Here is a 12,112-nt window from a genome sequence, read left to right on the forward strand (position 1 = left end):
CTTGGAACAGCATCAGGATTGGCTGAGTCTCACACACACACACACACCCTTTATTGTGACAAATCAATTCATGTGTGTACCAGGTGTGTGTTTACGAGGTATGTGTGTACCAGGTGTGTGTTTACGAGGTATGTGTGTACCAGGTGTGTGTGTTTACGAGGTATGTGTGTACCAGGTGTGTGTGTACCAGGTGTGTGGTATTCCAGAAAGCAGGTTGTAGTAAATGTCCTCACAGGACTGGTAACCCCTGGTGATTGATGAATCCCTTGATGACATCACCACCCTGGTATGGAGTCACATCACAACATCTGCTGTCGTCAAGCGGGTTAGTTGTCGTCATGGTGACCAGAGCTGCAAGGTAAGCTGAGAGCGTCGTCGTCATGGTGACCAGAGCTGCAAGGTAAGCGGAGAGCGGCGCTGTGGTCATACTGGGTCAGAGTTTCCTGGACCGGAGCCGGGACCAAAGAACTGGACCAGGCTGGCTGCAACGCCATTGGTCGGTTCTGTCATCGGCCCACTTAGACCACGTCCTCGTGTGTGTGAGAGAGAGAGAGAGTGTGTGTGAGAGAGAGAGTGTGTGTGTGAGAGAGGGAGTGTGTGTGAGACTTTTCACTTTTGGTTTGGTTTTAATTTTTAATAAAAGAATTATGGTTTTGGAAAGTCTTGACTCGGCACCTCGTTGTTTTGAGCAGGAAGAGTTCACGAGGGTTAGGGTTCTCTGTGGTTTGTAGGGTTAGGGTTCTCTGTGGTTTGTAGGCAACAATTAAATAGAATGAGTTGGTCCTCCAGGGCAGGTGAAATACTTTTCTCTATATACTGTACGTGTCTGTGTATAAATATTATTATTATCACTGCTGTCAAAAATAACGTTCATTGATTTGAAACTTTACCTCATTAAAATCATTTAGCGTAGTTTTACTTTGAAACTTTACCTCATTAAAATCATTTAGCGTAGTTTTACTTTGAAACTTTACCTCATTAAAATCATTTAGCGTAGTTTTACTTTGAAACTTTACCTCATTAAAATCATTTAGCGTAGTTTTACTTTGAAACTTTACCTCATTAAAATCATTTAGCGTAGTTTTACTTTGAAACTTTACCTCATTAAAATCATTTAGCGTAGTTTTACTTTGAAACTTTACCTCATTAAAATCATTTAGCGTAGTTTTACTTCGAAACTTTACCTCATTAAAATCATTTAGCGTAGTTTTACTTTGAAACTTTACCTCATTAAAATCATTTAGCGTAGTTTTACTTTGAAACTTTACCTCATTAAAATCATTTAGCGTAGTTTTACTCCTATCGGAGCAGCAGCAGTACTTGTTACAACGTGTCCTTTAACTCCTTCAATCTGCTTCGTACCGCTTTAGAACCATGAACCACAACGTTCTATTGTCGTTTATTCTAATATGAGCTTTAGAACCACGAACCACAACGTTCTATTGTTGTTTATTCTAATATGAGCTTTAGAACCACGAACCACAACGTTCTATTGTCGTTTATTCTAATATGAGCTTTAGAACCACGAACCAGAGTCCGGGACCAGGGGCCTCATTTATAAACGTTGCGTACGCACAAAAGAATGCGTACGCCACTCTCTACGCAAACCGTGGGATTTATAAAAAGAGAACTTGACGGGAAAATGTGTGGTCCACCACGCCAACTCTGACCCTGGGTCACCCTAACCCTAACCCTAACCCTAACCCTAACCCAACTCTGACCCTGGGTCACCCTAACCCTAACCCAACTCTGACCCTGGGTCACCCTAACCCTAACCCAACTCTGACCCTGGGTCACCCTAACCCTAACCCAACTCTGACCCTGGGTCACCCTAACCCTAACCCAACTCAGACCCTGGCGTACGCACAGAACTGGGGGAAGGAGAAACTGCGCCACTGATGGCAGAAGAAAGAAACGGGAGAAACTGTGAAACCGATGGTGTAAAATAAATAGTTATATGACCTCATATATGGACAGTTTATTTGCAAGAAGTGGATAGTAAAAAATAAAATTTCTACAATGAATAAACAAACATACTCCCTGGAGTGCACACGGGAAACATATGATTAAGACAATAGTAAGACAACAGTATGATGTTTACACTGATATGAATGCAGTGTAACATCCTATATCATAGAGCCCATATAGCAGTGTTGGGCGCAGACTGGAGGCTGTACGTGATGGGTGGCTTCTAGGTACGGAGAATTACTGTGGAAATCCTGAGACTTGCACTTTTGTAGGAGTGTTTAACCCGTTCAGCGACCTTGCAGGTGACAGTGGAGAACCCCTCAAGCGGTGGCTGCTCACCCCTTTTCCTCACCCACAAGGCGCAGAGGAGTTCCTCAGGAGGAGGAGCTAGGACCTAGAATCTGCGCCACAGCCAGGCGCGCAGTATTGTGGAGTGCGCCATCGGGCTCCTGAAGGGCAGGTGGCGGTGTCCCCCTCCACCTCCGTCACCACTCCACTCAGGAGGGATTCCCCGATGATCCCCGCCAGTTTGTCCTCCAGCGGGGTGAGCTCCGGAGGGCCCGTTCCCCCGCCCGGGGCACAGACGCTCTGCCTGTGTGACGCCAGACGCTTTTTTGCGTCTACTTTGATGTCTGACCACTTTTGTTCCCCTCAGCCACACTCCGACCTTCTGAGGCCACAGCATTGACGCCATCCGCCACATGCTGCCACTCTAGAGCCTTTTTGGTGTTGGTGACCCCAACACTGACCCTAACCCAACACTGACCCTAACCCAACACTGACCCTAACCCTAACCCAACACTGACCCTAACCCTAACCCAACACTGATCCTAACCCTAACCCAACACTGACCCTAACCCTAACCCAACACTGATCCTAACCCTAACCCAACACTGACCCTAACCCTAACCCAACACTGATCCTAACCCTAACCCAACACTGATCCTAACCCTAACCCTAACCCTAACCCTAACCCTAACCCAACACTGACCCTAACCCTAACCCAACACTGATCCTAACCCTAACCCAACACTGACCCTAACCCTAACCCTAACCCTAACCCTAACCCAACACTGACCCTAACCCTAACCCAACACTGATCCTAACCCTAACCCAACACTGATCCTAACCCTAACCCAACACTGACCCTAACCCTAACCCAACACTGACCCTAACCCTAACCCAACACTGACCCTAACCCAACACTGATCCTAACCCTAACCCAACACTGACCCTAACCCAACACTGACCCTAACCCTAACCCAACACTGTGTCCACCAAATAATATCGCCTTCCTCTTCTCCACCTCCCCGACCAGAACTTCCACCTCACACTGGGTCAAATTGCGTTTCTTGGCTTTTCTTTCTGCTTTCGGCATGCTGTCAGTCATGAATCAATATTCATGAGAGGCGTTTCTCTGAATATTTATAGGCCAATATGGGCGTGGTCTGACCCGCACAGGTGCGCCACATTTAGAGTGGATTGTGATTTATAAAGGGAAATCGGCTTGGACGTGCGTGCGCACTGTTTTATAAATCAGGATATTTTTGTGCGTAAGCACTTTCTGTGTTTCGTGCGTACGCCAATTTTGACGTCAATCCTACGCACAGTTTTATAAATGAGGCCCCAGAACTGAAGTCTGAAGTTCTCAGGAGGATCAAGTCTCTTCTTCGCTCGGCCGGGAGGACCGGGACACTTCCGGTCTGCCGGAAGTAAGCGAAGAAGAAGAAGAAGCACACGTGACCCGGAAGCAAACTGTTGTTGTCGCACGTGCAGGACAAACAAACTACGTGAGCCTCGAAGAGGTCCAGACCTGATCCAGACCCGATCCAGACCCGATCCATCATGCTGGAGCAACTGGACCTGATTGGGACCCTCCCGGACGACTACCAGAGTCCAGAGGAACCGGACAGCGAGTCCGAGCAAGAGGTGAGTCTGTCTGCCCCCCCCAACCCCCCGGGCCCCCCGGCCGACCCCCCCCCCAACTTTAAAACTTAAACTAAAGCTGCACATACTATTAGGACCACTTTCACTGAGGTAGGTGTGTGTGTGTGTGTGTGTGTGTGTGTGTGTGTGTGTGTGTGTGTGTGTGTGTGTGCGTGTGTGTGCAGGAGCAGCAGGTGGTCCTCCACAGGAACCGGAAGTCCGGCTCTCGCAGGTCCCAGGATTTTAACGTCGGTTTTGATTTTGTGGATCAAGACGAAGTGAAACGAGACGAGACCATGAGAGACTTGATGGACCAGATCCAGAACCAGGTAGGACCGGCAGAGACAGACCTAGTCTCCCTGGTCTAGCTTGGCCCTGGTCTAGCTGGTCCTGGTCTAGCTGGTCCCGGTCTAGCTGGTCTTTTGTGTTTCAGAGACCTGCGACGAGTCTGGACCAGAAAATAGAAACGATCAGGAAGAAGAGGAGGACTGAGGTGAGTCCTTCTCTCGTTCTCTGGTTCTGTGGTTCTCTCTCGTTCTGTGGTTCTCTCTGGTTCTCTGTGATTTTCTGGTTCTCTGTGGTTCTCTCCTAGTCTTTGTCCCTCCTAGTCTTTGTCCCTCCTAGTCTTTGTGTCTCCTAGTCTTTGTCTCTCCTAGTCTTTGTCTCTCCTAGTCTTTGTGTCTCAGAGTCATTGTCCCTCCTAGTCTTTGTCCCTCCTAGTCTTTGTGTCTCCTAGTCTTTGTGTCTCCTAGTCTTTGTGTCTCAGAGTCATTGTCCCTCCTAGTCTTTGTCCCTCCTAGTCTTTGTCTCTCCTAGTCTTTGTCTCTCCTAGTCTTTGTCTCTCCTAGTCTTTGTCTCAGAGTCTTTGCAGCCTCTCAGGACTCGTTTGCTTTCAGGAGAAAGTTTCTCAGAACGACGTTCCATCAGAGAAGGAGGATGAAGGTTCTGACCAGGATGTGAAACCTGCTGATGAGGAGGATGATGAGGAGGATGATGAGGATGATGAGGAGGCGGAGTTTGGCTCCAGTGATGAAGAAATTCTGACCAAATCAGGTGAGTCAAGTTTTTCTTCACGACTTTGATCCAGACGGAGCTGATGGAGGTTTTTGTTTTCTAGATACTCTGAGAGACAAACGACGGAGGGGGAGGAAGAGGAGGGACGAAGAGGAGGTGAGGATGGGGGGGGGGGGGGCGAAGAGGAGGTGAGGATGGGGGGGGGGGACGAAGAGGAGGTGAGGAGGGACGAAGAGGAGGTGAGGATGGGGGGGGGGGGCGAAGAGGAGGTGAGGATGGGGGGGGGGGGGGGGGGGACGAAGAGGAGGTGAGGAGGGACGAAGAGGAGGTGAGATGGGGGGGGGGGTGAGGAGGGGGGGGACGAAGAGGAGGTGAGGAGGGACGAAGAGGAGGTGAGATGGGGGGGGGGGTGAGGAGGGGGGGGACGGAGAGGAGGTGAGGGGGGGTGAGGAGGGACGAAGAGGAGGGGGGGGGCACGAAGAGGAGGTGAGGGGGGGGACGGAGAGGAGGTGAGGGGGGGTGAGGAGGGACGAAGAGGAGGGGGGGGGCACGAAGAGGAGGTGAGGAGGGACGAAGAGGAGGTGAGGGGGGGTGAGGAGGGACGAAGAGGAGGGGGGGGCACGAAGAGGAGGTGAGGAGGGACGAAGAGGAGGTGGGGGGGGCACAAAGAGGAGGTGAGGAGGGGGGGTGAGGAGGGGGGGAGGAGGAGGAGGGACGAAGAGGAGGTTAGGGGGGGAGGAGCTGAGGAGGCGGGGGGACGAAGAGGAGGTGAGGGGGGGGGCACAAAGAGGAGGTGAGGGGGGGGGGGTGAGGAGGGACGAAGAGGAGGGGGGACGGAGGGACGAAGAGGAGGGGGGGAGGAAGAGGAGGGACGAAGAGGAGGTGAGGAGGGGGGTGGAGGAGGGAGGAAGAGGAGGGGGAGAGGAGGGACGAAGAGGAGGTGAGGGGGGTGGAGGAGGGGGGGAGGAAGAGGAGGGGGAGAGGAGGGACGAAAAGGAGGTGAGGAGGGGGGGGAGGAAGAGGAGGGGGAGAGGAGGGACGGAGAGGAGGGACAAAGAGGAGGTGGGGAGGGGGGTGGAGGAGGGACGAAGAGGAGGGGGGGAGGAAGAGGAGGGGGAGAGGAGGGACGAAGAGGAGGTGGGGGGGAAGAGGAGGGGGAGAGGAGGGACGAAGAGGAGGGGGAGAGGAGGGACAAAGAGGAGGTGGGGAGGGGGGTGGAGGAGGGACGAAGAGGAGGGGGGGAGGGACGAAGAGGAGGTGAGGAGGGGGTGGAGGAGGGACGAAGAGGTGAGGAGGAAGAGGGACGAAGAGGAGGTGAGGAGGGGGGGGAGGAAGAGGAGGAGGTGAGGAGGGACGAAGAGTAGGTGAGGGGGGGTGGAGGAGGGACGAAGAGGAGGGGGAGAGGAGGGACGAAGAGGAGGTGAAGAGGGGGGTGGAGGAGGGGGGGAGGAAGAGGAGGGGGAGAGGAGGGACGAAGAGGAGGGGGAGAGGAGGGACAAAGAGGAGGTGAGGAGGGACGAAGAGGAGGTGAAGAGGGGGGTGGAGGAGGGGGGGAGGAAGAGGAGGGGGAGAGGAGGGACGAAGAGGAGGGACAAAGAGGAGGTGGGGAGGGGTGTGGAGGAGGGACGAAGGACGAAGAGGAGAGGAGGTGAGGAGGGGGGTGGAGGAGGGACGAAGAGGAGGGGGGAGGAGGGACGAAGAGGAGGTGAGGAGGGACGAAGAGGAGGTGAAGAGGGGGGTGGAGGAGGGGGGGAGGAAGAGGAGGGGGAGAGGAGGGACGAAGAGGAGGGGGAGAGGAGGGACAAAGAGGAGGTGGGGAGGGGTGTGGAGGAGGGACGAAGGACGAAGAGGAGGTGAGGAGAGGAGGTGAGGAGGGGGGTGGAGGAGGGACGAAGAGGAGGGGGGGAGGAGGGACGAAGAGGGGGGGTGAGGAGGGACGAAGAGGAGGGGGGGAGGAGGGACGAAGAGGAGGTGAGGAGGGGGGTGGAGGAGGGACGAAGAGGAGGGGGGGAGGAGGGACGAAGAGGGGGGGTGAGGAGGGACGAAGAGGAGGGGGGGAGGAGGAGGAGGTGAGGAGGGGGGGTTGAGGAGGGACGAAGAGGAGGTGAGGGGGGGTGGAGGAGGGACGGGTGGGAGGAAGAGGAGGAGGAGGAGGAGGAGGAGGTGAGGGTGAGGAGGGATGAAGAGGAGGGGGGGAGGAAGGGGTGAGGTGGTGAGGAGGAGGGATGAGGAGAACCTGCAGGTGGCAGTTGGACAGCCTCACCCTCTCACCCTCTCCACCCTCTCAGCCGTTGCCGTGGTAACAAGTGATGTTTTTCAGGCTCCAGAAGTTTTTTCTGAAGACGCGTCTCAATACGACGACCAGCTGAGCTTCGATGACATGAACCTGTCCAGACCCATCCTCAAGGTGAGTCCTGTCCTCATGACCTGTCCAGACCCATCCTCAAGGTGAGTCCTGTCCTCATGACCTGTCCAGACCCATCCTCAAGGTGAGTCCTGTCCTCAAGGTGAGTCCTGTCCTCATGACCTGTCCAGACCCATCCTCAAGGGGAGTCCTGTCCTCAAGGTGAGTCCTGTCCTCATGACCTGTCCAGACCCATCCTCAAGGTGAGTCCTGTCCTCAAGGTGAGTCCTGTCCTCATGACCTGTCCAGACCAATCATTGCCAAGAAGTTGCAGTCACCACTCTAACCTCTACCCCCCCCACCCCCCCCCCCCCCCCCCCCAAGGCCGTCACCACTCTAACCTCTACCCCCCCCCCCCCCCCAGGCCGTCACCACTCTAACCTCTACCCCCCCCAGGCCGTCACCACTCTAACCTCTACCCCCCCCCCAGGCCGTCACCACTCTAACCTCTACCCCCCCCCAGGCCGTCACTGCCCTGGGGTTCCAGCAGCCCACTCCAATCCAGAAGGCCTGTGTTCCTGTTGGTCTGTTGGGTCGTGACCTTTGTGCCTGTGCTGCTACTGGAACAGGTACGACACTAGGTTCCTGTGAGGACACGGAAGTATGGCGTCATGTTGGTGCCACAAACTGTGGTTAAAATGGCACCATACATTAGTATGCACTTGGGTTTTGGCACCAACATGACACCATACTATAGTATGCACTTGGGTTTTGGCACCAACGTGACATCATACTGAGTATGCACTTGGGTTTTGGCACTAACGTGACATCATACTGAGTATGCACTTGGGTTTTGGCACTAACGTGACATCATACTGAGTATGCACTTGGGTTTTGGCACTAACGTGACACCATACTCTAGTATGCACTTGGGTTTTGGCACCAACGTGACACCATACTCTAGTATGCACTTGGGTTTTGGCACTAACGTGACACCATACCATAGTATGCACTTGGGTTTTGGCACTAACATGACACCATACTATAGTACGCACTTGGGTTTTGGCACTAACATGACACCATACTGAGTATGCACTTGGGTTTTGGCACCAACATGACACCATACTGAGTATGCACTTGGGTTTTGGCACTAACGTGACACCATACTGAGTATGCACTTGGGTTTTGGCAGTAACGTGACACCATACTGTAGTATGCACTTGGGTTTTGGCAGTAACGTGACACCATACAGTAGTATGCACTTGGGTTTTGGCACTAATGTGACACCATACAGTAGTATGCACTTGGGTTTTGGCGATAACGTGACATCATACATTGGTATGCACTTGGGTTTTGGCACTAACGTGACACCATACTGTAGTATGCACTTGGGTTTTGGCACCAACGTGATATCATACATTAGTATGCACTTGGGTTTTGGCACTAACGTGACATCATACATTAGTATGCACTTGGGTTTTGGCACTAACGTGACACCATACTCTAGTATGCACTTGGGTTTTGGCACTAACATGACACCATACCATAGTATGCACTTGGGTTTTGGCACTAACGTGACACCATACCATAGTATGCGCTTGGGTTTTGGCACCAACGTGACACCATACTCTAGTATGCACTTGGGTTTTGGCACCAACGTGACACCATACTCTAGTATGCACTTGGGTTTTGGCACTAACATGACACCATACTATAGTACTCACTTGGGTTTTGGCACTAACATGACACCATACTGAGTATGCACTTGGGTTTTGGCACCAACATGACACCATACTGAGTATACACTTGGGTTTTGGCACTAACGTGACACCATACTGTAGTATGCACTTGGGTTTTGGCAGTAACGTGACACCATACAGTAGTATGCACTTGGGTTTTGGCACTAATGTGACACCATACAGTAGTATGCACTTGGGTTTTGGCGATAACGTGACATCATACGTTGGTATGCACTTGGGTTTTGGCACTAACGTGACACCATACCATAGTATGCACTTGGGTTTTGGCACTAACATGACACCATACTATAGTACGCACTTGGGTTTTGGCACTAACATGACACCATACTGAGTATGCACTTGGGTTTTGGCACCAACATGACACCATACTGAGTATGCACTTGGGTTTTGGCACTAACGTGACACCATACTGAGTATGCACTTGGGTTTTGGCAGTAACGTGACACCATACTGTAGTATGCACTTGGGTTTTGGCGATAACGTGACATCATACATTGGTATGCACTTGGGTTTTGGCACTAACGTGACACCATACATTAGTATGCACTTGGGTTTTGGCACCAACGTGATATCATACATTAGTATGCACTTGGGTTTTGGCACTAACGTGACATCATACATTAGTATGCACTTGGGTTTTGGCACTAACGTGACACCATACTCTAGTATGCACTTGGGTTTTGGCACTAACATGACACCATACCATAGTATGCACTTGGGTTTTGGCACTAACGTGACACCATACCATAGTATGCGCTTGGGTTTTGGCACCAACGTGACACCATACTCTAGTATGCACTTGGGTTTTGGCACCAACGTGACACCATACTCTAGTATGCACTTGGGTTTTGGCACTAACATGACACCATACTATAGTACTCACTTGGGTTTTGGCACTAACATGACACCATACTGAGTATGCACTTGGGTTTTGGCACCAACATGACACCATACTGAGTATACACTTGGGTTTTGGCACTAACGTGACACCATACTGTAGTATGCACTTGGGTTTTGGCAGTAACGTGACACCATACAGTAGTATGCACTTGGGTTTTGGCACTAATGTGACACCATACAGTAGTATGCACTTGGGTTTTGGCGATAACGTGACATCATACGTTGGTATGCACTTGGGTTTTGGCACTAACGTGACACCATACATTAGTATGCACTTGGGTTTTGGCACCAACGTGATATCATACATTAGTATGCACTTGGGTTTTGGCACTAACGTGACATCATACATTAGTATGCACTTGGGTTTTGGCACTAACGTGACACCATACTATAGTACGCACTTGGGTTTTGGCACTAACGTGACACCATACTATAGTACGCACTTGGGTTTTGGCACTAACGTGACACCATACATTAGTATGCACCAGCACCTGTTCCGCAGTCGAGACGCTCACTACGACTGGGAGCGTTTGATTTGTGAACCCTCTCGTCCCTGCAGGAAAGACGGCGGCCTTCATGCTCCCAGTATTGGAGCGTTTGGTTTACAAACCCCGGACGCTGCAGGTGACCCGGGTCCTGGTCCTGGTTCCGACCCGGGAGCTGGGGATCCAGGTCCACTGTGTGGCCCGGCAGCTGGCCCAGTTCACCTCCATCACCACCTGCCTGACCGTCGGTACGACTATTGACCGTCCGTCGTCTCGTGACTGTTGTAACATGGTGATGACGGGCCGGGGTCTGGGTCTGGACCCGTCTGTCCCCAGGGGGTCTGGACCTGAAGTCCCAGGAGGCGGCGCTGCGAGCTGGACCAGACGTCTTGATCGCCACGCCGGGTCGTCTGATCGATCACCTGCACAACACGCCCTGCTTCGAACTGAGCCACATCGAGATCCTGGTCCTGGACGAGGCCGACAGGTCGGGGCGGGGGGGGGGGGGGGGTCCTCTGGTCTCTGGTGCTGCTCCCCTGTGTAGTCAGTGTCAGTTGCTAAGTGTGTTGTCTAGTGTGGGCAGTGACTAAGTACTACTGGTAAAGTAAATGTCCTTCAGTCTGGTTCTGGTTCTGCTAGAGACACAGTCTGGTTCTGGTCCTTCAGGATGTTGGACGAGTACTTTGAAGAGCAGATGAAAGAGATCATCAGACTTTGTTCCTACAACCGACAGACCATGTTGTTCTCCGCCACCATGACGGAGGAGGTGAGTGCCGTCTCTTTGTCCATCCATCTCTCTGCCTGTTGGTCCATCCGTCTCTTTGTCTGTCAGCCTGTTGGTCCGTCCGTCTGTCCAGCCCTGACCATACCTGACCATACCTTTGTGCAGGTGAAGGACCTTGCCGCCGTGTCGTTGAAGCAGCCAATCAGGATCTTCGTCAACAGCAACACCGACGTCGCTCCGTTCCTCCGCCAGGAATTCGTCCGAATACGAACTCATCGGGAAGGAGACCGGGAGGCGGTGGTGGCAGGTGAGCCTTTCTGCTGAGTCAGCGTTTCACCTCTCTGAGTCAGCGTTTCACCTCTCTGAGTCAGCGTTTCACCTCTCTGAGTCAGCGTTTCACCTCTGAGTCAGCGTTTCACCTCTCTGAGTCAGCGTTTCACCTCTCTGAGTCAGCGTTTCACCTCTGAGTCAGCGTTTCACCTCTCTGAGTCAGCGTTTCACCTCTCTGAGTCAGCGTTTCACCTCTCTGAGTCAGCGTTTCACCTCTCTGAGTCAGCGTTTCACCTCTCTGAGTCAGCGTTTCACCTCTGAGTCAGCGTTTCACCTCTCTGAGTCAGCGTTTCACCTCTCTGAGTCAGCGTTTCACCTCTGAGTCAGCGTTTCACCTCTCTGCTGAGTCACAGTTTCACCTCTCTGAGTCAGCGTTTCACCTCTGAGTCAGCGTTTCACCTGTCTGAGTCACAGTTTCACCTCTGCTGAGTCACAGTTTCACCTCTGCTGAGTCACCGTTTCACCTCTCTGCTGAGTCAGCGTTTCACCTCTCCGAGTCACCGTTTCACCTCTGAGTCAGCGTTTCACCTGTCTGAGTCACAGTTTCACCTCTGCTGAGTCAGCGTTTCACCTCTGCGGCATGCACAGCTGTGTTGTAACTGTGTGTGTGTGTGTGTGTAGCCCTGCTCACCAGGACCTTCCAGGACCACGTCATGTTGTT

The 12,112-nt window shown here is 52.5% G+C and overlaps 1 protein-coding gene across 4 annotated transcripts in view; it reads left to right on the forward strand.

Moving 5' to 3' along the window:
• The first annotated feature begins 3,723 nt into the window (after window positions 1–3,723).
• ddx27 (DEAD (Asp-Glu-Ala-Asp) box polypeptide 27) overlaps window positions 3,724–12,112 on the forward strand; it is an 18,572-nt gene continuing 10,183 nt past the window's right edge. For 3 of the 4 annotated variants that reach the window (XM_080521783.1, XM_080521780.1, XM_080521782.1), the window contains exons 1-12: window positions 3,724–3,897; window positions 4,080–4,223; window positions 4,328–4,387; window positions 4,791–4,947; window positions 5,012–5,064; window positions 7,229–7,315; window positions 7,776–7,881; window positions 10,472–10,645; window positions 10,734–10,884; window positions 11,064–11,163; window positions 11,287–11,428; window positions 12,073–12,112. The exon at window positions 12,073–12,112 is cut by the window's right edge and continues 114 nt beyond it. In XM_080521783.1, the coding sequence (XP_080377909.1) occupies window positions 3,814–3,897; window positions 4,080–4,223; window positions 4,328–4,387; window positions 4,791–4,947; window positions 5,012–5,064; window positions 7,229–7,315; window positions 7,776–7,881; window positions 10,472–10,645; window positions 10,734–10,884; window positions 11,064–11,163; window positions 11,287–11,428; window positions 12,073–12,112 (1,298 nt within the window). In that variant the 5' untranslated portion in view covers window positions 3,724–3,813. The remainder of the gene's footprint in view (window positions 3,898–4,079; window positions 4,224–4,327; window positions 4,388–4,790; window positions 4,948–5,011; window positions 5,065–7,228; window positions 7,316–7,775; window positions 7,882–10,471; window positions 10,646–10,733; window positions 10,885–11,063; window positions 11,164–11,286; window positions 11,429–12,072) is intronic. The other variant, XM_080521781.1, reaches the window with a different exon arrangement.

This window comes from Blennius ocellaris (assembly GCF_963422515.1).
Source record: "Blennius ocellaris genome assembly, contig: SCAFFOLD_69, whole genome shotgun sequence".
NCBI lineage: Eukaryota > Metazoa > Chordata > Actinopteri > Blenniiformes > Blenniidae > Blennius > Blennius ocellaris.